At 39.2% G+C, this 27,095-nt stretch overlaps 1 protein-coding gene across 1 annotated transcript in view; it reads left to right on the top strand.

Moving 5' to 3' along the window:
- The window catches only part of LOC125232734 (mucin-12), a 321,469-nt gene extending 296,328 nt beyond the window's left edge, over positions 1–25,141 (top strand). Inside the window, exons 12-22 of the mRNA XM_048138493.1 lie at positions 14,977–15,189; positions 15,366–15,495; positions 15,606–15,865; positions 15,962–16,537; positions 16,621–16,857; positions 17,479–17,680; positions 18,210–18,395; positions 19,094–19,332; positions 19,939–20,055; positions 20,140–20,207; positions 20,982–25,141. Of these exons, the coding sequence (XP_047994450.1) occupies positions 14,977–15,189; positions 15,366–15,495; positions 15,606–15,865; positions 15,962–16,537; positions 16,621–16,857; positions 17,479–17,680; positions 18,210–18,395; positions 19,094–19,332; positions 19,939–20,055; positions 20,140–20,207; positions 20,982–21,150 (2,397 nt within the window). The 3' untranslated portion in view covers positions 21,151–25,141. The remainder of the gene's footprint in view (positions 1–14,976; positions 15,190–15,365; positions 15,496–15,605; positions 15,866–15,961; positions 16,538–16,620; positions 16,858–17,478; positions 17,681–18,209; positions 18,396–19,093; positions 19,333–19,938; positions 20,056–20,139; positions 20,208–20,981) is intronic.
- The last annotated feature ends 1,954 nt before the right edge of the window (positions 25,142–27,095 follow it).

The following is a 27,095-nucleotide window of genomic DNA, read 5'->3' as shown; positions in this document are numbered from 1 at the left end:
TTTGTCTGTGTGTGTGTCTGTCTGTGGCATCGTAGCTCCCGAACGGATGAACCGATTTAGATTTAGTTTTTTTTGTCTGAAAGCTGAGTTAGTCGGGAGTGTTCTTAGCCATGTTTCATGAAAATCGGTCAACTATGTCGCAGTCGGGGGTTTTTTCAAAATTTTAATTTTGTGGTTAGGTTATATACAATCGTGATATAATTAATACAAAGCTTTTCAGTCGAGTACCATGTTTAGGCCACGAAGCTTGTTGAGTGGCCTAATAGTACGGTACGAGAGTGAAAAGTTTAATTATATCACTATTGAATACAATGCTTTTTCTATGAGTCATCATCTTCATCATCAATGGACAAAAAATATCATCATTCAAGTTAAAATTAATATTAATAACGTCGTTCACCTTTGTATCACCATCGAATTACTTGGCAACCACTTGTAATAAAATAATTTAAGGTGACAACGACGTAGGCGACTTTTAAAAACTAATTAAATTATAAATTTAAAAAACCCCCGACACAAAAAAAAGGTGAATTAAATTAAAAATTAAATAAAAAAGGGTGAAAAAAACTAAAAGTGCGAGCTTTCAAAAAGTAATAAAATAACTAAATAAGTAGCTCTAGGAATACCTACCTTCCTTCTTACGAAATACCTACCTTCTTCTTCTTAGGAATATCTACCTACCTTCTACCTTCTTACGAAATACGTAAGATGAAAACCTAACTACGAAATTCTTGAACGTAAAAATTTTGGTACTTAAACATAAAATTACTTGAATTCTTAAACACAAGAAATATGACAAAATAAATTATTAATTATTATTCTCTTTATTGATTTCCATTATTAATTAATGGTAAAGTGTTGTCGCGTCGGGGGACCGCTCTCAATATTAGCGCGAGGGCAGACGTCGTTGACGGTTGTGTTTCCGATGCAGTCTTTAGAGTCTTATTTTAAGATTGGGTGTTGAAATTTTTGCTCAGCACTTATCTAGTTTGTTTGGTTGTAAACATATACGTTACTTGTAATTCTAATACTTCCTTTGACATTTTGGTTGTATAGTTACATTGTTCATGTTCAGGTAGTTAGTTTAATGTATGTACCTAGTGAATTTTTTGTTAAACATTTATTAAGTTAGTTTAGCTGTGTAAATATTTAGTTTTTAAGTTTCAAGTTAGACAGGCAAAGAGCGGTCCCCCGACGCGACAACACTTTACCATTAATTAATAATGGAAATCAATAAAGAGAATAATAATTAATAATTTATTTTGTCATATTTCTTGTGTTTAAGAATTCAAGTAATTTTATGTTTAAGTACCAAAATTTTTACGTTCAAGAATTTCGTAGTTAGGTTTTCATCTTACGTATTTCGTAAGAAGGTAGAAGGTAGGTAGATATTCCTAAGAAGAAGAAGGTAGGTATTTCGTAAGAAGGAAGGTAGGTATTCCTAGAGCTACTTATTTAGTTATTTTATTACTTTTTGAAAGCTCGCACTTTTAGTTTTTTTCACCCTTTTTTATTTAATTTTTAATTTAATTCACCTTTTTTTTGTGTCGGGGGTTTTTTAAATTTATAATTTAAGGTTTTTATTTCTTTATTTTTGTAGGGGGCTCTTTCTTTTGTCATATTTCTTATGTTTTGGAATTCAAGTACCGAATTGTATGTTAAGTACCTACTTACCTACATTTTTTACGTTCAAGATGTTCTAGAGGTGCATGCTGTTTTTATAAAAATACTAAAGTCACTATAAGCGTGCCGTTCAGATCTGAGGAGTTCCGTTCTGACCAACATCAGGAGTTCCACTGCACCAAATGTCACTGTTCTGGACGTAAGTGCATGCTGTTCTTATAAAAATACCAAAGTCACTATAAGCGTGCCGTTCAAATTTGAGGAGTTCCGTTCTGACCATCATCAGAAGTTCCAGTGCACCAAATGTCACTGTTCTGGACGTAAGGGCATGCTGATCTTATAAAAATACCAAAGTCACTATAAGCGTGCCGTTCAGATTTGAGGAGTTCCGTTCTGACCATCATCAGCAGTTCCACTGCTCCAAATGTCACTGTTCCGTAAGTAAATGCATGCCATTCCTTTAAAAACACAAAAATCACCATATGTATGCCTTTCAGATTTGAGCAGTTCTCTCGATTTCTCCAGGATCCCATCATCAGAACTGGGTTCTGAGAAAAATGGGACCAATCTGTATTCATATACTATCAAAAAAAAATTCAAAATCGGTCCAGTAGCGACGGAGATATCGAGGAACAAACATAAAAAATAAAATACAGACGAATTGAGAACCCCTTCCTTTGAGATTTGAGGCGGCGGTTAAAAATCAGCACCGATAGCATGGTCGCGCCAGGCCATCCTTTTCGCACTTACTAATAGTACGAATATCACAGAATATAATAGTACAAATACTGAAGGCTCACTCCTTTGATGTTCATAAAATGCCGCCATTCTAAATTCTTACCTACATTAACAAACAGACCGCACGCGAGCAGCCGACATAGAATTCTATTGCGCCGCGTGAAGGTCGTCACCAGTGAACGGGCCGCGAATCGCGGCCGCCGCCATATACATGTAGCGCGGCGATAGAATCGCAGAATGAGCCGCCCCTTTAGGCCTAGCACATGATTGCCGCGAGAGTATGTCGCCGCGAGATAGATGAGATCACACGTCTTTGTCGTAATTGTATTAATGACATAAGAACCGGTAGTCTATCTCGCGGTGACATACTCTCGCGGCAATCATGTGCTAACCCTGCTGGTTTTATCATTTATCGCGCGATCAGGCTTGCCTCTGTAATCCATAATAAATAAATATTTTTTTTTGTGGCGGCGACCATCTTGGACCAGCGGCCATCACCTACAGCTACATATACATACAATCACGCCTGTGTCCCATGAAGGGGTAGGCAGAGCACATGAAACTACTCAGGTTTCAGTGCCACTGTTGGCAAATAAGGGGTTGAAAGAAAACGAAACTGTGACATTGCAGTGACAGGTTGCCAGCCTCTCGCCTACGCCACAATTTAACCCACATCCCACAGTCGCCTTCTCCCACGGGAAGAAAGGCCCTCACCTACAGCTAATATAAATAAAAAACACTCGACTAATTCACCTTTTATAAACAAAAAAATAAATCAAAATCGGTAGATCCGTTCAGGAGCTACGACACGATGCGATGCCACAGACAGACACACACATACACACACACACACACACACACACACACACACACACACACACACACACACACACACACACACACACACACACACACACACACACACACACACACACAGAGACAGATAGACACGTCAAACTTATAACACCTCATCGTTTTACGTCGAAACACAACTTTCTACGATAATTGGTCAAGTGCGAGTCGGATTTCGACTCTTCCATACAATTTAGTCATGAGCGCCTGATGGAATGTGATAGCAACGATTTCACAAACAAATAGTAGAAGTTTAGTACATTTCGTACTTTCAAGACGTTATATCTCGGAAACGATAAGAGATAGACCAAAATGGACTTCAGATTTGGGCTTTCGGTGGCACAATAGTGCCACACGAATTTTATATTTTCGTATATATAGACATTTTTTGGACCGATTTGGATAATTTTTTTTTTCAAAAAAATCTAACCCGGTGTAAAATCTTTATTTTTTGAGCTAGAAGGCTGAAAAAAATTGTATTTAGGTGTTTTTGTAATACATTTCGGGCCGCTAAGAATCAGCCACATACCATTGTAATTTTTTTTTATTAAAAAAAAAACTAATTAAAATTTTGAATAACCTCCGACATAGTGGACCGATTACCATCAAACATGGCTAAGAACACTCCCGACTAATTCAGCTTTCAAACAAAAAAAACTTAATCAAAATCGGTTCATCCGTTCGAGAGCTACGATGCCACAGACAGACACACACACAGACAAACAGACAGAGAGACAGACAGACAGACAGACAGACAGACAGACAGACAGACAGACAGACAGACAGACAGACACGTCAAACTTATAACACCCCGTCGTTTTTGCGTCGGGGGTTAAAAATAGGTATATTTGATTCCTGACCATTATCAAGACAAGGTAGGTATAGAAAAACTGCTGTAAGAAGTATTAAATGTTAATTATTAAATACCTTTATTCTGAATATCATTCATGCGACAATTTTAATAAAAAAAGAGTTGAAAATAAAAACCGTAGCTACCTATACACACAGTTACAGTGGGTTACAGGTACAGGTATCATAAAAAAATAAACTAGTAAAAAGGATTAATTGCGTCTTAAACTAGTTGAAATGTTCGCGAGGGGTGCTGGGCCCATCCATTAATAATGTAGGGTGACAAAGACGCAAGCGAGTTATAAAACTAAGTAAAAAAATACAAAATTAGCAAAAAAGTGCTGTAAGAAGTATTCAATCAAAGTCGTTTATACATTCTGAATATCAGTGTACCAATATGTCTATTCGTGCGACGCATGTGTTAAAAACATACGTGAAAATATTAACCGTAGGTTATAGGTATGATACCTGTTAAATAATAAAAATTAGGCTTGTGTCGTTCACGAACTCTCGTCCAGTTACGCGCACAGTGCAGACGCGTCACAATTTATTTAAAAAAATACATGAATTTATCGGCAATCTATTCTCAACCTTGTGCATCTATCAGTAACAATACTTTTAAGTTAACTACGTACGCGGTGTTTACGTCCTTTCCGCTGCATGAATACAAGTGCGCGCTGTGCAGTGACGTAGTGACCACGGAGCTATGAGCACTCTACAACGCACCCCGCCTGGAGGCGGCATTACGGTCAGCGGCGCGGGGCTTAGTGGATCGCAACCAAACTTGGCCTTCTCCTCAGAACAAGATAATGCACAAATCACCTTCCGCAACAAACGCAAACTCTCAAGCGAAAATGATCACATCCTCTCAGACCTTGCGGAACTGAAAAAACAAATGTCGGACATGATGCATTTATTAAGCACTAATAATATAGCGCAGACAGAGAGGATGAACCAACTCTGTGATAATGTGAGTAATATAAAAAATCAAGTTACTGACATACGTAACAGCATAGACAACGTAATTATTGAGCAAAATAACATGAAAGACCAGTTAAACAGCCTGCAGACATCCATGAATGTTACTGAATCAAGACTTGGACTTCTAGAGACAGATTTTAATGGACTAAAAACATCTCAACAAATAGAGCCATCTGATCCTCAAATTTCTTATGAAAACCTGATCGCGGAATGCCGGGAACGCAATTTACGAGCAAAAAATATAGTTATAGCAGGCATTCCGGAACCTGACCTTACTTTACCAGCAAATGCTGAATACGACTATAATGAAATAGTAAAAGTTACCAAATCGATATTCAGTGACTGTCCTGAACCTAAGCAGTATTTTCGCTTAGGGAAACCGCAGGAAAACAAACCGCGCCCTATAAAAGTATGTTTTGCGTTAGAGGATACAGTAACATATATACTGAGAAACAAGAGCAAAGTGAAGCTAAATAATATTAAAATATACTCGGACCAAACCCCACAACAACGTAAAGTACTCGAAAACCTTCAAAAAGAACTACAGCGACGCATTTCTAATGGCGAGACAAATTTACGAATTGGTTATGTAAAGGGAGCCCCAAGAATTCTAGAGTCACAGCCAAAAAATCCAATCCGACCGTCCACACGAAGACAGCAGCAGGGAAGTGCTGATCCCGTCGGGCGGTCGTATTTCGTACCAAATAGCTACCTCTTACACTGAAATAAAATTGAGTAAAAAGTCTCTGAAATGTTTCTATGCGAATGTTCGAAGCATAGTCAAGCCGGGTAAATTTGATGAGTTGAAATGCATAATTGAATCGTTTGACACTACTATTCATATAATTGCACTCACAGAGACATGGATAAAGGATGAAGAAGAAGCCAAGAGACTACATCTTACAGGTTACTCGCATTACTACAACTACAGACACACTGGCAGAGGTGGAGGAGTTTCAATTTATGTACAGAACACATTGAAACATAATTTGATCGAGGAATGCTGCATTAATGAAAACCACTTTGTCTGGGTTCATATAGAAAAATTTTCCTTGGACATTGGTACGATATATAAACCAGAACGAACAAACTCAGAATCGTTTCTCGAGGAATACTCTCGTCAGCTTAGATCTAGAAAACGAGTCTTGATATTTGGCGACTTCAACTATGACATCTTACATCCAAAAAGTGTGACTAAAGATTACAAGCAAACACTAAAAGAAAATGACATCACAATCTTAAATAAAATAGATCAAGAACACAGTACAAGACAGACGCCTACGACGAACACAATTCTGGATCATGTATGCACAAACCTAAAGCAAAACGACTTTCACTTAACACTAATAGATTCATCAATGGCCGATCATAAACAAATTTACCTCGAGATTAAACAATACCAGCCACCTGCAAAGAAAGTAATAGAGTATAAAGCACTAAATTACGAAAAATTATACAGAACTATAGAAGAAAACAAAACCAATGAGAACTGCGTTTATGATATATTCGAGGTCAAATTACTAACATGCTTACAAAAAAGTAGAATTACAAAACTTAAGACTTTGAACCCACCGAGACAAGAGTGGATAAATAAGGATATCATAAATGCAATAGATCACAGGAATAAACTATGGCAGGAATACAAGAGAAATAATACGGAGGAAACTCTAAAGAAAGTACAGGCAGAGAGAAAGATGGTATCAGAAAATATACAAACAGCAAAAAACATTTATTATCACAAGGCTTTTAAAGAATGTACGGATAAACCATTGAAGATGTGGAACCTGATTGGCAATCTCTCTAACAACAAAATAAAAGATAACGTAAATCCAGGCCAACTAGACGTAAACTCAAGAATTGTTAAGGACCCGAAGGACATCTGCGAAGAATTTAATCTTTATTTTTCTACAATTGGCATCTCTTTAGCAAGTCAAATTCCACCTGTGCAAACACAATTCTGCGATGTTGGCAATGGCGATAAACTCAGATACCTAAAACCCACTACTGAAGATGAAATTCAAAAAATAATACACAATCTAAAAACGAATACTAGTTCCGGTCTAGATGAAATTACTGCTAAATCTTTAAAATGTATCTCGCCAATAATAATCCCTGAACTTACACGGTGTATAAACAAAAACATAGAAAACGGTACCTTCCCTGACAGTTTAAAAATGGCAAAAGTTACTCCAATTTATAAATCAGGTAAAAAGTCAGAACCGGGAAATTACCGACCTGTCTCTGTACTCTCAACCGTATCAAAAATATACGAAAAAATTATTTATTCACGTCTCGATAAATTTTTAGAAGCTAAAAATTTTATATCGCAGAAACAATACGGTTTCCGACCAAAATCTAATACCCTATCTGCCACAATAGACCTTGTCACTAAAATAAAAATTAAGATTGATCAAAAACAAATTGTTCTTGGAATATTTATAGACCTCAGGAAGGCGTTCGATACAGTGAGCCATGACATATTATTAAAAAAGTTAAACAATGCGGGAATTGTAGACAAAGCACACGACATTCTTAAGAGCTACCTTGAAAATCGTTTTCAAATTGTAAAAATAGGCATGGATAAGAGCGGCCCCAGACCCGTCAATTGTGGTGTCCCACAAGGCTCGATTCTGGGCCCGCTTTTATTCTTGATTTATATTAATAATATCCAAGACATCGGACTGAAAGGCGACTTGACGCTTTATGCCGATGATACGAGCATCTTTTACAGTGCAACATGTATTGAAGAAATCATGATAAATGTACAAAACGATTTACATATTTTAAATGATTGGTTTCAGTCTAATCTACTTACCATAAACATCTCCAAAACAAACTTTGTAATTTTCTCTGCAATTAATAAAAAAATTAACGATTTTTCTCCACCGACAATAAATGGGCAAGTCATTAACCGCAAACCACACGAAAAATATCTGGGCCTGATCCTGGATTCTCAATTGACGTGGAAACCGCATATAGAAAAAACTAAAGCTAAACTTTCGTCACTGACGGGGGCCCTCCGAAATATTGCACGATGTTTACCACGTAAAGTTAAATTCCTCATCTACAACTCCCTAGCTAAGCCACATATTGACTACTTAATTGAGGTGTGGGGCACCGCCGCTAAAACGAATTTAAATAAAATCCAAATAGCTCAAAACAAACTAGTTAAAACCTTATTTCACTATAATTACCTCACATCTACTGAAAAAATTTATACTGAAACTAAAATAATGAATGTCACCCAAACATATATTTACCTAACTTGTCTACTAATACGAAAAATTTTAGAAAAACGGATACATACACAAATATCGTTCGTAAAAAAAAACCAATTTCAAAGGATAAAACTTCGAAATGCAAATAATCTAGTCTTACTTCAACACAGGTCCACCTACGGAAAGAGAAGTTTAGTCTGTGAAGGGGCTCAAATATATAACAAGTTACCAAGAGACATTCGAGAATTAGAATCCATTAACCGTTTCAAAAAATACCTAAAGTACCACATAATAAATAATGTAAAACTTGTTAAATGATTTACCCTATTAAAATTATAAACTTTATGCCAAATAGTATTATTACCTAAATAAATAAACATTTAAAGCTACCACAAATATTAAATTATCACTATGTTACCTTACTCAATAAGTTTATTTATAGAAGCATGTAAGATATTAATTAGTTATTAAATATTGGCCCTTTACACCAGATAAAACAAAAAATTAAACTAAAAAAAAATTAAAAAATATATAAAAAAAAACATATAAAAAAAATTGCAATAAATATAACATTCAAACTAAGTCAAAACACAAACACACCTAAACATAAAATAGATTACTACTTAAAATTTTACTACCACGAATATTAAATCAATATACTTACATAAATAAGCTTGTTGAATTTACAACAATTTATAAGTATATGAATATTTATCAAAGCATGCTAGATATATATTTATATATATAGGCCCGTTACGCCTAAAAAAGAATTAATTGCGTAATATATACATATTAAAAATTTAATAAGAAATTAACAATATAAAAATACTAGCCTCAAATATACTAAAAACTACATTTTATTAAATTTAAATTATTGTTACATTAAGTATACGATTAATTAAAAAAAAAAAAAAAAAAAAAATATGCACGCGAAATATAATAAAGAAGTAAAACTTTAAATGAACATTTATATGTAACCATAATCAATTTAAAATAAGTAACCAAAAAATTTAAAGTTTGTACGCTCACTCTGCCGATGCCGCATCCATCACAATGATACGTTAATGTACGCCGGCGCCTTATCGCCGAGCGCTCGTCGCTGAGCCGCTGCACAACAACTAAACTTGTTCGCATGTCGCTTTTTAAAATTACCTACATATGTGTCGATTTTATATTAAATATTGAATTGTTATTTAAGGAATAACTTAATTAAGCACTGTGCGTTGAACTAGAATTAAGTTAAGTAGTAAGATATTCTCATGTAAGTGAATTTGTAATTCTTATGGGAATAAATAATCTTTAACCGTAACTGTGAACTGTTAGGAATAAAATCCCATCAATGACCGAAATGAACTGAATCTTTCCGTGCTCTGAGAATCGGTCTTTGCTCATTTAGTTCAGTATAGGATCGGCGAACGCGAGCGGTTTGGATCAAGAACGAGTGTGTGACTGCGCCGACCGAGAGCGAGAGCTACTTAGCAGAGCAACAAAAAAAAGTCAAGTTTTCATATTAAACTTCGGTTACTTACAACCTTTCGGCCCGGAATGTTACTATCTGTTGACTATTCATATCTTTTTGACACTATTTGGTCCCATTCGTTCTGATCTTTCCGACCGCAGTGGTCACTGATCTGTCTGAACTAAATGAGCAAAAGACCTAAAAGAGCGAACTAGTTCGTGGGAGCGATTGAACGAGATCGGAGCGCTCCGATCAACGAACGAAACGGCACAAGTCTAATAAAAATCGGCCAAGAGCGTATCGGACCACGCTCAGTGTAGGGTTCCGTAGTTTCCCTTATTTTTTTCAAAAACTGTTTAACCTCTTAAGGCCCACCATAGTTAGTTTTCCCATTTTGAATTTGAACCTTGTTCAGTATGTAAATTGGTACGAATTTCGTTTGTTTCAAGAATCAATGTATCATTGGAAGTTCTACTTTATTTGGTGCATGAAAGATTCAAATTAGATTGCAACAATATGTACATTGTAATGTACATTGGGCCTTACGAGGTTAACCTATCAAGTTCAAAATAATTTTCCTAGAAAGTTTTTATAAAGTTCTACTTTTGTGATTTTTTAAATATTTTTTAAACTTATGGTTCAAAAGTTAGAGGGGGAGGGACACATTCTTTTTTTTTACTTTTGGAGCGATTATATCCGAAAATATGGACAATATCAAAAAATTATTTTCGTAAACCCCTATTCATTTTTAGATACCTATCCGACAATATATCACACGTTAGGGTTGAAATGAAAAAAAAATCAGTCCCCACCTTACGTGTAGGGGGGGGTACCCAGATTTTTTTTCCACTTTTTAATTTACCACTTTGTCGGCGTGATTGATATACATAATATTGGTACCAAATTTCAGCATTCTAGTGCTACCGGTCACTGAGATTATCCGCGGACGGACGGATGGACAGACAGGCATGGCGAAACTAGAAGGGTTTAGTTGACTACGGAACCCTAAAAATAAATTAGTAAAAAGGATTAATGCGTCTTAAACTAGTTGAAATGTTCGCGAGGGGTGCTGGGCCCATCCATTAATATCGTAGGGTGACAACGGCGCAGGTGGCGCGTGAGCGGGTAAACGTCGCGATGCATAATTGAGCACGTGTGCCTACCGCCGTTACGTGACTCTCGCAGTCTCGGTCCGTCATCTTTACTTAACTCGCCACTTACTAATAGCAGAATGGGTATGTTATTATAAATCTCTCAGACAACGATATACCTCTATATATAATAATTACCAGAAACTGCTTATGTTTCAATGCCATTCTTAAATTAAAGGGTTGAAAAAAAAACTGGTAGCCCATCGCCCACACCACAATTGAACCCATATCTCACAGTCGACTTCTGCGAAATCCAAAGGAGGATAGAATCAGCAGTGGTGAAATTCTTAACCCTCCACAAAACTTGATGCATAATTTGAATTAAATTTAAAAAGAGAGAAAGATTTTGTACTAATAGGTTAGGTAATGTTTTTCTAACGTTTCACTTGTCGGATCACTAGTCTGTAGGTAATGCCTACTCGTAGTTGCAAAACGTGCAAGCTTGTAAATAACAATGATAAGTACACAAACCTGGTAACTATTATTTGGTACATCTGGACAATTGATTAGGTATTGATACGTTTAACCCTTCATGTATTAAGATCGATAACGCATGACTTATTTATAAATTCAAATGATGACCACGTATGCACTGCATACCAAACGCCCCATTTAAAATTCTAAGCAGTTTGACCTTTTCTCTAACGCATGCGACCTGTGACCTCCATAAGTCGCCACGTGGCCATACACAGCGCTGTAATCAAAAGAGCCTATGTACATAAGGTATTTCATGTTATTCAGTCCTTTTAAATGAACTTTAATTCTCCATCTTCAAATGTGAAGCTTAAGTAGGCTGTCTTTTACATTTTTGCGTTACCATAATTCAATTCACACACTGCGAATGAAACTTTATATCCTGCAAAATACATTTTTCATGGCCACTTCCGTGCCTCGATCCTATTTTTTTTTTATACAACGTCGGTGGCAAACAAGCATACGGTCCGCCTGATGGAAAGCGGTCACCGTCACCTATGGACGCCTGCAACTCAAAAAGTGTCGCGTGCGCGTTGCCAACCCATTAGAAACTTGTAAGTACACTAATTTTTGCTGTGTTAAGTACACAGCAAAAATGAGTGTACAAGTTCTAAGGAGGGTTTGGGTTGCCGACGACTCAAAGGACAATAGACCAACGCATCCTCGTTGAGCTCTGGCAGCCTTACTCACTGGCAGGAACACAACACTATGAGTAGGGTCTAGTGCTATTTGGCTGTGGTCTTCTGTAAGGCTTCTATTTATGAAGTTTATTCACCTAAAAGATGGCATTAGTTCGCTACACGAACATGAACATGCATTTTTAACTTGACACTATCCAACTGAAATTTATCTCATGGTCACATCCGTGCTTTGTTCCAATTTAAGATATTTCCCTCGGGCAGTGGAGCACTTGAAATTGTATGAGACTTGGTTTGTAAGGCTTACGCTAATAAACAGTTTTGTTCAATGGGTTTCTTGTTTTATAGTCAATTCAAAGGTTCACAATAATGCCTAGAAGGTACTTAGGCATTATTTTGAACCTTAGTGATATCTAACAAAGTTATATTTGTACTTATTCATAAACTGTTCTGTACTAGACAGCCTTTACCGGTACTGAGGCAGACATCTAACAATGTATATGAGTTTAAACAGAAGAACCGGTTCATACAATATAAATGGGTTTGCAACTCCAAAATTAATCAATACTATTTTATTATAAACAGAAAGTACTTATGTTACCAGCCTCAAAGCTTTGCTGATTAATGTAGGTACTTACCTAATTAGTGTAAATTAATAAATTTTGCTGACTGGCATATTAAAACTAAATAATTTTCACTAATTATTAGTATTGGCATTTGTAGGTAATGATTTTAACGTTAGTTACCAATATTTTATGGTAAACCTCATAATTTGTTGCAATTATTTGTACCTGTTTAAATAAGTAACCGATTAATAATAACACGGTCAGCATCGAACTAATATTATGCAAATGTTATTCTATAGTGGCGCATCGCTTTTGTTCGTCGATTCGACGGGTCACTTTATCTTACGATTCGCGAGGTCGAATATCGGGGGGTCATCTCCACGATATCTTTCCCATACTGGACCATATCATTCCATGGCGGAATACCGTGGGATAAACAACTCTGCCTTATTATGGTGTTTTAGTGCTGTTGTAAAGTGATGATACTAGTGGTGTAACTATGGACAATTGGATAACGCAGTTGTTTCAAACACACACGTTTATAAAACCACCCCCGAAGGTATGTCGTCACTATTTTTTTTTTATTTGGTTTAACAAGTCTAGTACTTTAGTATCATTTCGTAGCGCTACGTCGTAGCCGATTCTAAAGTTTAAAATTAGGGACTACTTACACTATTGAGATAAAATTATACATTTAAATAAAATGGTATTCAAGATCGTTATGGACACACACTTTTACCTGCGCGCAACCAAAATATATCGCTTTAAATTTATAGGCATCATAAATCAATTCATGCAAATCCATGTAGGTAGGTTTAACTGTGACCGGGGCAGGCCGCGGTCTCGCGGCGGACATTGCAAACTTTAAGCTTGCAACTGTCGCATTCCGAACACACAGCTTAGATTTACAACTTGCATATGCAAGCAATCGCGCAACCCACAACCATTTGTTAAAAGTTGCACCGAAACAAACACGAGTGCGGTACACGGATGATGTATGGGAAAAACGCTCCTGGTAGCGCTACCCAACAGCTGCTCACCTACCGCACATTAACCTAACGAGCAGCTCTAATAGCGCCGTTAGGGTTGGCGCGCCGAAAAAACCTTCAAATCAGATAAATTACGCACCCCACCCAGTTTTAACATGTGTCCCCGGAAAGCGTATTAGTCAACTGGCAAAAACGCCTATCTGGCAGACAAGCCCTTATCGCGTATGCGGGGACATTATGTTGCTACTCAGGCGGCTCAGGGAGTTGTTGAGCATGCGTTTACCTACGCAAAAGTACGTTTACATGTGGCAATCATTATTTATTATTACGACACATGTATTTCCCTGGGGTAAATACATTTAATCATTATTTTTTCGTTCGAGTGTTACGTACAAATAGAGGACGCTCCACAGTATCTTCGTTCGTTTGTAAGAAGGAGTTTGTTAAGTTCTTTGTGTGGTAGTTTAATAGCATCAAACACTTTTTTTAAGTATTGCTCGCATAAAAACCTAAAAGTTTAAAAGCTGGCTTTTAATATTAAAGTCGGTAAGTAAGTGTGAATATAAAGCTGTCCGCAGCACTTGTGCACACTCTTAAATCTACGGACGCCGCGATCAAAGAGAATATTGATATTCCACTAAGCGAGTTACCGACTGTTTAAAACATTCAAGGCAATTTTAAAGTTACATAAAACTTATCCTATCGACTTCTGTTCGTATTTATCACCCGTCTACTTAATCTACTTATTTATCTTTTCTCTTTTAACTTTTCAAAGCCCTTATGGGTTTTAAGGGAATCAAGTGAAAGTCGTTTGGCATTCGTTGTTGTTCACCTGCCAAGCTGCTTAAACTGTGCCGAGGGTATCGTTTGGAGGTTATTGTCTTCGTAGGTGTCGACAATAGGGCTGCGTAAAGTTTCGGTGGCAGCCCTGCGCTCCGTTGTTAAGCCTGTCTTCCTCTGACTGTGAACTGTAATGCGCAGTAATATCGGGGAATATTTTATGAGATACTAATGATGGATTTTTGCCGGCGCCTCCACAATGGCGTTAAAGTTCTCACTGTGCGGCGGATATGGCGGCGCGGTGCGACGGAAATCCGCAACTAATTAAAATTCTAGCTGAATGAATAACTGCACTGCGTCCGCCGACACCGCTTTGGTGGGAAATATTACTAATAAATATAACACCTCACTGAAACATGAAAAACAGATTCCGCGAACAGGAAAAATACTTAACTTCACTCGAAATGCTCGAATCTATAATTACTAATTTCCTTTAAAACCGAAGGAGATTACGGGAGCAAAGTCCATCAAAATCCATTAATTAACTTAGAATATTTACGAGCTACCGTAGATTGAAAGTTTATACCTTAAAATTACAAAGTACGTAATAAGTTGGGAAGTCTTTTGAACTTTTGTGAAGTCATCGTTAAATTGACAGGCGCAGCAGGGGAGTCAGAAATGTGGCAGCGCGGCGAGTGCGGGCGGGAGCGGCGGCGGGGCGGTGAGCGGAGCGGGAGCGGGCGCGGGCGCGGGCGCGGCCGCGGCGCGCGGAGAGGTCAAGCCCGTCGAGTGCAACTTGTGCCATCGGAAGTTCAAAAATATACCCGCTCTCAATGGCCATATGAGATTACATGGCGGATACTTTAAGAAGGTACCTATATAATTTTTATCACACTAATTTACATTTAGAAATTATAGATTCTATCATTTATCCGTTTCCAAAATTGAAACATTGTTTCTAATGTTTCTATACATCATTTTACAGCTTTAAATACTTTAAACTTAATTGGAAGAGTGATAGGTAGTAAGGATTTATCTTATTTTCAGGACTCGGATAGTAAAAAATTGGATAAAAAAGAATCTACAGGACCACCACTACAAACTGCGTCCGTATCCGTGCGAGCCCTTATAGAAGAGAAAATAATCAGCCGGCGAGGCGCAATAACAATCTCCCCAGGTAAAAATAAAATATATCGGTCCAATTTCAAAAGTAAGCATTGCAAATATTGTTGCGACAACCGCAGCCAATTAAAAGTAACCACGGCTAATTGGCACGTCTGATTGTAGGTGCCGGTACGGACACAGCGAGCGGGGGCGCGGGGTTCGCGACGCCCGCCCCGCCGCCGCTGGCGCTCGCGCGGTCCGCGGCGTCGCCCGCCTCGCCCGCCGCCGCCGCCGCCGCCGCCGCGCAGTTCGTGCCGCCGCGCGCCCCGCCCGCGCCCGCGCCCGCGCCCGCTACCACTGCCGCCTCCAACACTACCACCACCACCACCACCGCGCAGAGAGACTCCACCCTCATCGAGCTACTGAAACGAGGCAACTCAAAGGTCGGCCCGCGTTATTGAATGTGAAATTGCTTATTTACAAGTTAATAATCTGAAACCGAAATTCTGGAAATTTAACAAAAAATATTTGCCCTTTAGGTTGTGAAACGTTCGACGTCGGATCCGGGGCAATCATCACCGCAGCAGGAGTTCACTTTTCGACCCGAACTGTTCGGAGTTTCTTTCAATTCAGACGATGGCTACTTCTCGCCCGCGTTAAACGAGGACACTTTCCAATTTACAACGACACCAGAACAGTTAGAAGAACTGGCGTCGTTAGAGGACTATGCGACGGTAGCCGCGTCAATAAGAGAAAGATCGCCGGTTACTTTTCCGTCGAGTCGACGCCTTGCCGCCGTGTTGAACTCGCCACTCCCTGAATCTTTAGCGGATTTCGGTGCTTGTCACGGCGGCTCGCCAGTGCCGTCACCGGGTATTGGCTATACGGCGAACTCCCCAGGCCTATCCTACTCTACGGGAGATTCCCCTGGCCTAGCCTACACGGCGACATCTCCTGGCGGGAGCTACTCTACGCAACCGGAGCCGTCGCCTGGGTTAGCATACCCGACACCACCTGCCTCTCATGATGCTCATTCGCCAGCGCATACAGTGCCACGAGTATCATCGCCTTTGTCAGCTGCTTTTTTTACGGCAACAATGTCAAGTCAAGAAGAGGTAATTGTTTTCGTTTAAAAATAGGTCTAAAACTGCATACTTAATTAATCATACCCATATTTAAATAATTGTTTTTATTTTAGGTGGAAGAAGCTCTAGAAGAAGTGTTACCCGAAGAGTGTAGATCGCTTGATGCATACTCTTTGGAACCATCGCCCATGTCACGCCGTATTATGCTCAACTCTGAAGACCCGCTCTTATCAAGCAGTCCGCGAGACTTCTCGAACCAGAGGCCTCCGCGTCGATATAGTCGCCTGCCATCGACATCATCGTTAACGAACGCCGTGCATCAATGGCAGCATGAAGCGAGTTCTCTTCAGGTACTTTGCAAACAAACCTATGTGCATTCTTGGGTTACTTACGCTTACAGCCTCCTATCTATATTTGTAAGAATGTTTTCCATCAACCCAACGATCATGTGTCGCGATTGTGATCAAGTGGTATTTCGTAGTTCCAAAATAAAATGATAATTCGTCAAAACACCACCTTTTTCCAGACATAGTACGATTTAGACTTATATTGGCCGGGATATAGACCGTGATTACCTTTTTCCGTGATCATGATGCATGCAACTGCGTCGAAATATCGGGAGCTCGACAAAAATCAAAAAGGTAATCACGGTCTATATCCCGGTCAATATAAGTCTAATGAAAATAACCGTGAATCATTCAAAACTCTTATAGTACGATTTATTGACTACTAAATACTCGACTATAATTAAAGTACAATTGACCTATATAAAACATTCGGGAAATATGAGTTCAAATGAACAAAACGTAACTGTGTGTAATATATTTTTATTGTATTTCTAGCTGAATAAATATAATTTGTTTTGATATGTTGATAAAATAATCTAGTTTAATACAACTTTATTTGAATAATAGGTAGGTATACCTACTACTTTATTTGTTTCTACTGGCCAATCACACACTTATTTCCAGGTTTGCATAGAAGGCCAGACAGTGCCAGCCGTGTTCCTAAGCCCGAGCAGCGTGCCCGCGTCTCCGCAGCGTCGCAAGCGGCGCGCGTCGCCCGCAGGCCCGTACCGCACCCGCATGCGGCGACACCTCAGCCACTACACGCCGCAGCCGCTGTTGCCGCCGGACAGAGAAGGCCCTGGGCTCTTTGTTGAGCTTACAGCTGGTAAATTATCCATATTAGCACATTTTACTTATTTTTAGCGCCGCTTATTTCAGTGGTATCTCTCCAGCTCAAGCTTAGAATAAGGCTAGACAGTCACAGCAGTGTTTCTAAGCTCGAATAACGCCGTAAACGCCGTAAGTGCCGTAACACGCCGCAGCCGCTGTTGCCGCTGGACAGAGAAGGCCCTGGACTTTTTGTTGAGCTTACAGCTGGTAAATTACACTTAATACAATTATATTTATTTTACCACGACTGTTCAGTTGTCTTTTATTTATAGGTTTCTCGCTCTAGTAACTAAATTTGGATCCGAAGTTTATGCATTACGAGTAGCTATGGAATTTTAAATTTCTTTTACTTGCTGTGCGGTTCTCTAAATATTTTAGTCTTAAAAGTCGAACTTAAAAACCAACATTAATCTTCCCAAGTCAGTCTGTGTCCTTCCTTGTTTATTTATATTTCACAGATAAATATTGTCAATTCCCATCCGATTGACGCTTGATTAACATTGTCACGTCACACTTAATTTCAGGTCTTCCAAGTATGGAAACCGACATGCTGACGCAGCTCGAAGAGCCACCTCAGCCGATGATCAACATCGGGCAAGACCACCAAGCAGACATACCGGAGATGTGCAACGATCGGATAGACCTGCATCGAGCTTCGGAACAGCTGCTGTGGGATCCTGGCATCAATGATGCTCTTGATGATAATGAAGGTAAAATATCACTAACATCATGTAAATATAAATTGTTATGTAGAGAAGACGCAGCATCCAATGATCAACATCGGGCAAGACCACCAAGCAGACATACCGGAGATATACAACGACCTGATAAGCCTGCATCGAGCTTCCAAACAGCTGCTGTGAGACCCTGGCATCAATCCGGGGTTGGCTAGCCAACAATGTTCCTGACCATTTATCATTGGTACTTATGTTGATATGGTAGGAATATGAAACACATACCAGGGTACGTAGCCGAATGGCACAAACGCTCACAAAACGAAACGCTCGTAGATATCTATCTATATAGCTCTTGCGTAATATCGTCGCGGCAGAGCCAAACTAACATTCGCGGCGTTTCGTTTTCGTTTCGCGTCGTAGAAATGCCAATCGGCTACGGCACCAGAAATGTCCTATTTTGTATATTTCTTGTGTTATAAATAATAATCATTAATCATACTACTTATTACCTATTTTATATAAACGTACCGTTCGCGTGCGCCCGTGAAAAACAAAACATACGCACGCATGATACACAATGCGACGAAATGAAAACACGTTTTAAGATTCCTCACAACATACTAAGCATATTATAAACTTTCTATAAGAGCATCTCGTTCGGCCGTATCTTCTTCTCTCTCTCTCTCTCTACCTAAGATAATAATTAACGATTAAAATATTAATAATTCCAGTGCGCATGTTCATGGAGCTGGCCATGTGCGCGGCTATGCCCGTGGGCGGGCACACGCGCGAGTTTGCGCTGCAAGTGCTGGGCGAGTGCGGCGGCGACATCCGCGCCGCCACGCTGCGCCTCATGTCGCGCCCCGCCGCGCCCGCGCAGCACGAGTCGCGCTGGGCGCCCGACGAGGTGGAAGCCTTCCTGGCCGGCCTGAGGCACTATGATAAGGACTTCTACAGGATTTCGCAGCTGGTAAGTCTTGACAATAAAGTTACTGTAGTATCGCTAATCGCGCCGTGACGCTGCGCCTCGTGTCGCGTCCCGCCGCGCCCGCGCAGCACGAGTCGTGCTGGTCGCCTGATGAGGTGGAAGCGTTCCTGGCCAGCCTGAGGCACTAGGACTTTTACAGAATTTCGCAGCTGGTAAATCTAATCACTACCGTATTTTTTCATTTAGAACTAGCTTCACCTTGGCACGGGACAAGACCACCGGGCGTATATAAGATGATTGCTGAATTACTTAATTATACCTACTTGGAATTTTCAACCCTTGCTTTGATGACCCCATGGCCGAGCGGTCTAGGTATCGGTCCGGTAAACGGAGGACGCTGGTTCGATTCCAGCGCGGGACATAATACAATACAAATATTCTTTATTACTCACTCTATTATTAAACGAGTTTGACCGAGGTCTCTACGAAGAAACCGTAGCTACACACAAAAAATGCTACAGCTACGGCGTAGCATCGTAACACCAGTGAGCTACGGTCGTAACGCTACGTGATAGGCTATGACATTGTAGATCACATGTTTTGTAGATCACGCATTAACTTACCTAAACAAACATTTATTACTTTCAGATAAGAACCAAAGACTCGAAGCAGTGCGTACAGTTCTACTATTTCTGGAAGAAAGTTACCAAAGACTACAAGATGCTGTACTTGAGAAGCTGGAACATGGAACAGTCGTCCACACAAGTAAGCACCGCCAAAATCGCGTCCCCATTAGTGTTCAAAATCGGTGAGGAGTGAAGTGTGTTAAAGTGAGAGTTGTCCGCGCAGGGTCCGCCGGCCGCCGCCTCGCCCGCGCCCGCGGACGCGGAGGAGTTCCCCTGCAAGATCTGCGGGAAGTAAGTCCGGACCGCCGCCACCGCCACCGCCACCGCTTCCGAGACACACACACGCGCAAACGCAATTTACGTGGAACCTTACCCCTTCTTAACCTAAACCTTTCGCCTCGGACGTATTTACGACGTTTTATAAAGTTTCGTACTCAAACGACTGAACCGACCTGTGCCCTATTCGATCGGTTCGAGATCTATGTTTCACCTAAATTGCCTTTTGTGCACGAGTTAAGAATTTAATCGATAGTTTTTACAAATGTGTAGTTAACTAACTTGGTGAATGATGTTATGTTAGTTAAGTTAGCCGAGCCCGGTGACGATGGGGTTAGCCGGGCATTTGCGGTGTTATCGATGTTGGTTGCATGCATGTCGAATTAATGTTTGCGTAACTTCAACATTATACATACATAAAATATTGTTTATTATACCTATAGTACATTTAGTTGTTTAGTCATACTTGTATTCAGAAAGATATAACATCGATCTTTGTATATAACAAATGATAAATGTATTTTTATTACATAATATAAAAAACTACAGAATGTATGTCCATCGCGTAGGAAAAAATAGAACATAAATACCTACATATTTTATTTATCTTAATAATGTTAGGTATTATATTTGAGGCTTTCGTGTATTAACAGTGTATGTATATAAGTTATTTTGTAAGACTAACGCTTCCGGCTTTGCTTTTCCGCATCACCGCTTCACGTTTTTGTTTTTCCATTTTTCTCCCATCTTCTTTTGCCGTCTCTAATAGTGTACCCTGTTATGTTTCAGAGTATTTAACAAAGTAAAAAGTCGTAGCGCACACATGAAGTCGCACCGGCCACTCGACGCCGAGCCGAAACGGCCGAAACTCGAAAAGCCTTATGAAAAGGTCGAGCGATCCGACGAGCGGCACGCGACTGCTGATTACCAATGCAAACCGCCCGCGCACTCACTGTAACCGACCCTTGTCACTCCCGGCGACTAACTCGCGTCGCTCAGTGTCCGCGCTCAGCGCTCAGTGTCCGCGCTCAGTGTCCGCGCTCAGCGCTCAGTGCTCCGCACGACACTCGCCGCGAGCACCCGGCCTGCGCGCCTCGAGTGCATGTGCCGAGAGGTTGCCGAGCGCGCCCCGACGACAAAATGCTGAATGTTTAAGCATTTATTATAATACTTACAAATTAAATAGAATTATAGATAAATTAAAAAGTGATCTAGTTGAGAGCGACGTAGTGGCTAGTAGCTAGAGAAGAGTTAGCTTGGGTAAACTGAACGATTAGATTAATAAAACTACTAATTATTCGAAATTCTCGTAATACTAAGCTTGAAGAGATCGCAGAAAGATATTTTGTATAACGATTGATACATAGATAGATAGTTCTTCGTAAAGTTTTTATAACACTACGACTTCTAAATGTGACTTTGCAAGTGTGATGTTGTACATAGAGATATAACCGCTCGGCGCGGACGCCGCTAGGGCCGGCGCCGCCGAGCTCTATTTGAATGATAATGGAACTAACTATAAAAGTATTACAACTTCGAGTGTGATACTAATAGTGTAGTAACTACACTACCTCGTCTTACTCGATCGTTTCATTTCATTGCGAGCTCAGCTCATTAAATTACGTTTGCTTGTTTGCTCATCTCGTTGTTATTTATTCTTAGTCATTCGTTTAAGTTTTGTTCTAGTCGTTAGACATCACTAAGCGCACTTAAGTCTCACGCCACTCAGGTTTAGATGAGGATAAGAGAACTGTATCAATTCAGCATCCGTGCCGATATGCCCATCACCCAACATGGACCCATATTTAGATTTAAAATATATAATATTAGTTTGATTTTTAATTGAAAATAATGTTGATGATATTTTTAAAATGTGAATATGTGTCTTGTAATTGGGCGATGAACATGCAGAGGAGAGATCGCAGGCGCTCGGCTCGAGCACGCTGTGCCTGCCCGCGCGCCTGGTATCTGTTCATTCCACTTGCTCGTTCACAGAACAAAACAAAATAATGGAGGGATACTAATATTTTTTTACACAAATATTATTGAAATGCTCAAATGTTCTATATTTTATGTTGATAACTTATTAAATAGTTCCTTATTGATTGTTCTAAATATGGTATTATTTAATACTTGAATAGTTAATTTTTGATTGTAGTAATATTTTCTATAAATTAATGTAATGTAATTCTATATTATACGTGTAGATCCGTGTTGTGATATGTATTGTTGTTTCAGAGATCTGTACTGTATCGTTTGAAGGAATGTACAAATCGGGCAATAATGTGGTTGCTCAAGCCTACTGTACTCGTACTGTAATCGATGTCACTCGCGGCCGCGCGGCGCCGACCCGCGGCCCGCGACGGCTCCTCTAACGTAATATTTTGCGGTTGTGACCTCCTCGATCGACTTACTCTTGTCTTCCGAAAGTACTTTTAACAACCGACTCAATATTCATTTTGGGGCAATATTCCTTATAAAAGACATGTTAATACCTTCGAATTATTTATTGATATTATTAACACTTCGTTGTTTAGATTAACATTTAACATTATGGAGTAAATCAACGGCGTGTAACGCTGTCAGTATTATGATTGTAACTCGATTCTTGGAAGTAATTTACTGTGGGATTAGTCCCGAAACAAACATTGAGATATGAATTTATTCTTCTGAAAGTTTACTGGATATTCATTTTCCTTCCATGAGTACCTGAAGTGGCCAGAGGGCGCCTCTAGAGTTTGTTTATGTGCGCGGTGTGCGCGTAGGTCTCGCCGTCGCATTAGCTCAGTCTGTATTACATTATACTGCATCACTCGCTCGTGATCATTTGGTTGTGTAACGAACAAACTCGTAACTGGGCGGTTGTCTGCCCTCACTTACGTTCTGTAATGTATGCCAAACATTTGCCAAAAATATTTGCGACTAGACTTAATAAGTATGCCAAAATTAGATTAATTATGTATATCTAGGACAGAGTGTTGAATGATCAACGTAGAATCACATCAGAGAATTGTTGTTTTAGACTAAGGTGAGGCTTTAAGTAAAACCCCAGATGTAAATGAATAAATACTTCGAGAGCGCTATGAATATATGCCGGTTATTTTATAATAGCGAGAGGATTCAATTATTCACGACTAGTGCTATCGGATAGAACAGAGTACGCTACGAAATATTCTTTATTTGTCGGCATTCAGAGTATTATTTTCATAAAACAAACTAACTCATAAAACTTGCTATTATGTAAATAATTAATATTTTTTCAAATTAAATTTATCGTACCGGAGATAGGTCTACTACATAAAATTACAATTTATTGAAGACAAAGTCCCTCCAGAGATAATTTAACAATACTCTTAGCTATTAAGACTGAAAGGTACTCTCTAGTAAGAAGTCTATGCGTTAATTTCACAAAAATATAAGATTATATTCTATGTTTATTATGATTTGTTACTGTTAGTCATCGTCGCCGAATCACTAACCCATTCCACGTGCAACTCGTCATACTAGTCAGGGTGTAGCTTTACATTTCGCGCCGCGAACTCGCCATCGCGGCCGCGCACTCGCGCAGCGCCGCGCGTACTCAAACTATTCAAACAACTTCGCTAAGTCTACTTTAGATTAAATTATAAGGACGAGAATTGAACTATATTATTTCAACTTAAATATAGAAGTGCCTTACCATTTTATTTTAGTATAATAATTATTTTTGTTTTCTGTTATTTTTGAACAGACACAAAGAATAAGCACTGGAAATTTGCATTTATTTGTACGATCCACCTCCACCCTGCGCGCGCAGGGTGCCAGGCGGGTGGGTCGGTTTGGTTTCATCTTTACTAACAAATCGTTATCGGTTTATCGAAAATATATTCTAGAAATTATATTTAAATATTAATAAACACAGGCCTAGGAAGGAACGTTTGAAAGACATGCCGACCACCGCTTCCCTGTCTAGCGATTTCCACCGAGCCTCTTAGTATTAGCTGCATCAGGCATAGTAGCAATCAAGTAAAACAAAAACGTTGTCAAGTCAATTTGTTGATGTAGCTTAGATGAAGAAATAGGCACCTAATTATACAAGACACTGCTGCACAGCGACCGAACGGACAGACTAACGGCGCTCGCGTTCAACTACCAAATATATGTTAGTGTCACTAAATGTTTTCTTAGTTTAATGGACTCCTACAATGTATAATCGCTTAGTAATTGTTCTATCTGACTACTTGTTTTCTATGGTCCCGAATGCGGTACGCATTGTAAATGTATTTCAGTATTTGTGTCAAAAACAAAAAAAAAGTGAAATGTTACTATAGTAAATATTTTATAAGTCTAAATGAATATATATTCTTCTAATTTTGTATCGAATAAAGAGTGTAAGGCTCGTGGCGGCGCGGCCGGTGCGCTGGGCACCGCCTCACACGCAGCCCGACGCGTCGGCCGCGGCGCCGCGCCGTGCTCATAATACGTACCCGTGTACCATATAATACCGTAGGGGAACCCACGTGCCAACTGCACGATAATTGATATTACACTCTGTGTTGTGATTTTGAACGTTCTGTAAATTACAAAAGTCTTTGAACTACTATTTAACATTTGTAGACACGTTTTTAGATTAGCACAATTCTTCGCGTAGTCACTTAGGTCGTTAACCTTTATTAAGCATTTAGATTAAATAGGTATTCGAAGATGTAAGTGTACTACGTATAACTAGATTCATTGTTATATTCAATGTGATGATCGTAACGTAAAGAACAACGATGAGTAAGCTCCAGCCCTGTCCCTCCCTGCTGAGCGACTTTTCACAATTTCGCATATCCTTGAAACAATAAGTAATAAAATAAAATTCTATTATATATATTGATAAATTTATTAGGGTAACTAATTTTTTAAGACAATGAACTATTAAGTGATCTTTTAGATTGTCTTTATTAATAAATATATGGTGAAGGTTTTGTCAATTTGTTTTTATTCTTTATATCCAACACATATACCCATGTATAAGGAACAACGACGCTATGTGCAACGCTGCCATTTATGTAGTGTAGCCCTAGTTCACGTAAGTAAGAAGTTGATGCAGCAAGTAAGGCCTGATTTAGACGGCGTGCGAATTCGCAAGCGATTTTGGTTACATTGCGGGCTGTTGAGGGTACATACAATTTTGCACAGCCATCAAATACCGCAATGTAATAAAACGCGTATGCGAGTTCTCGTACCGTCCAAATAGGCCCTAATGTGTGCTATACACCAGTGTGGTTCAAGCAGCGTACTTACCTACATCCTACATTCGGTCTTGACTTGAACCTTATGTCATGTCATAGCCGTACAAGTTTAAATAATATGTTTTTCATGCATTAACCCCTCGTATGCGGCCTGTCAATTTTGATCGTTGAAATAGTGACCTTGTTATTTAAAACAATAGATTAAAATTCCCACGCCCGGATCCGTGTTTAAGCATACGAGGGGTTAACCCTTCGTCTGTGTTTGATAAGGATCCTAACATATGGCGTTGGACTTTAAAAATGTATGTCAAAGTTAATTATTTTATGACAATTTTTTGACAGAAACAGACGACGGGTTAAGGGCCAATGTGTCGTTCCCGGGCAAAGGTCCCATTTGTCGCTACGATAGGGTTGCTTTGACATGATATTAATTTAAAGATACAAGCAATCCCGTCCCTATGACAACTGATAAGCGACAAAGAGGGGACCTTTGACTAGATTTCGACATAAAAAAAATGATTCACAAACGGAGGTTTTTGTAGGAAAATAAGAAGTGAAACAACAAATCGTCTCCATCAGTTTATTAAAAACATAGTAGAGCACTAGATATCTCTCCTACAGATCGATAAAACTCTGTCACAATACGAAAACAATAGTGTCGTGCAACAATAAAATCAAAATAACACCTCTCACTTAAGGCCCCGAAAGCGACCACCAAATAAATGATATTAGTAGTACAGTACAGAAACCAGATTACAAACTTATAGATAACCATAAGTTATTCTTATCAACTTATCATATTCATACTTTGGTAGACAACAAATAGTAACAATAGTTTTGAATAAGTGTGAAGTTTAGTGCATAATAACTGGAGTGATAGTACCGAAGTGAGGAGTAGCCTAGCAAAACAAAAAAGCATCGCAACCAGGAATTAAACAAGTCGAACACTAATTATAATAAACACTAAACTATTTATCGATCATTATAAATATTACAAATGGACGTTCTTAGTAATGACCAGAGATCGGACAAATTTGCGACATTCCTAAGAATGTCGCAAATTTGTCATTAAAATGACGTCAGTCACTAATGACTGACGTCATTTTAATGACTTTTAGTATGAGATGACGCACAAAAATCCGATCTCTGGTAATGACAGACATAAATACATAATTTATTTTGAACTGATGACAGTGATGACGTTCTCACTATAGATCGTTAAGTTTTCAAAGCGTCCGATGTTACGTCTCGTTCACAGTATGTTTAACACCTTGACAGCCCATAAAAGAACAGCAAATTACTTCAATCAATATCCGACCTGGGGCCCATTTCTCGAAGCTACATTGACAACCACGTTGTAAATTGCAACTTGTAGCTTCGAGAAATGGGCCCCAGATCGGTATGTGTATAAAGATCCTCAGTGACCTACAAATGGGACACGGACTTGAGGAATTCGTTTCTTCGTGATCCAAATATAGCGCACTGTACTGTGAAGATTCACAATATGCTTATTTTTGATTTCAACTCCGAATAAAATTATATCCAAGATCGACCAAAGGGCGTCGAAATTCAACTGGGAACATAACATGAGCGATTCGTAATAAACATCACTGTACGATCGGACTCTTGCCCTCTGAGTCCGTGCCTCTTGTAGTTTATTACAACTACAAAACAAATAAGACTGATC

Source organism: Leguminivora glycinivorella, chromosome 13 (assembly GCF_023078275.1).
Source record: "Leguminivora glycinivorella isolate SPB_JAAS2020 chromosome 13, LegGlyc_1.1, whole genome shotgun sequence".
Taxonomy (NCBI): Eukaryota; Metazoa; Arthropoda; class Insecta; order Lepidoptera; family Tortricidae; genus Leguminivora; species Leguminivora glycinivorella.
The sequence above is the reverse complement of the archived record's forward strand: the minus strand, read 5'-3'. Positions and strand labels throughout refer to the sequence as shown.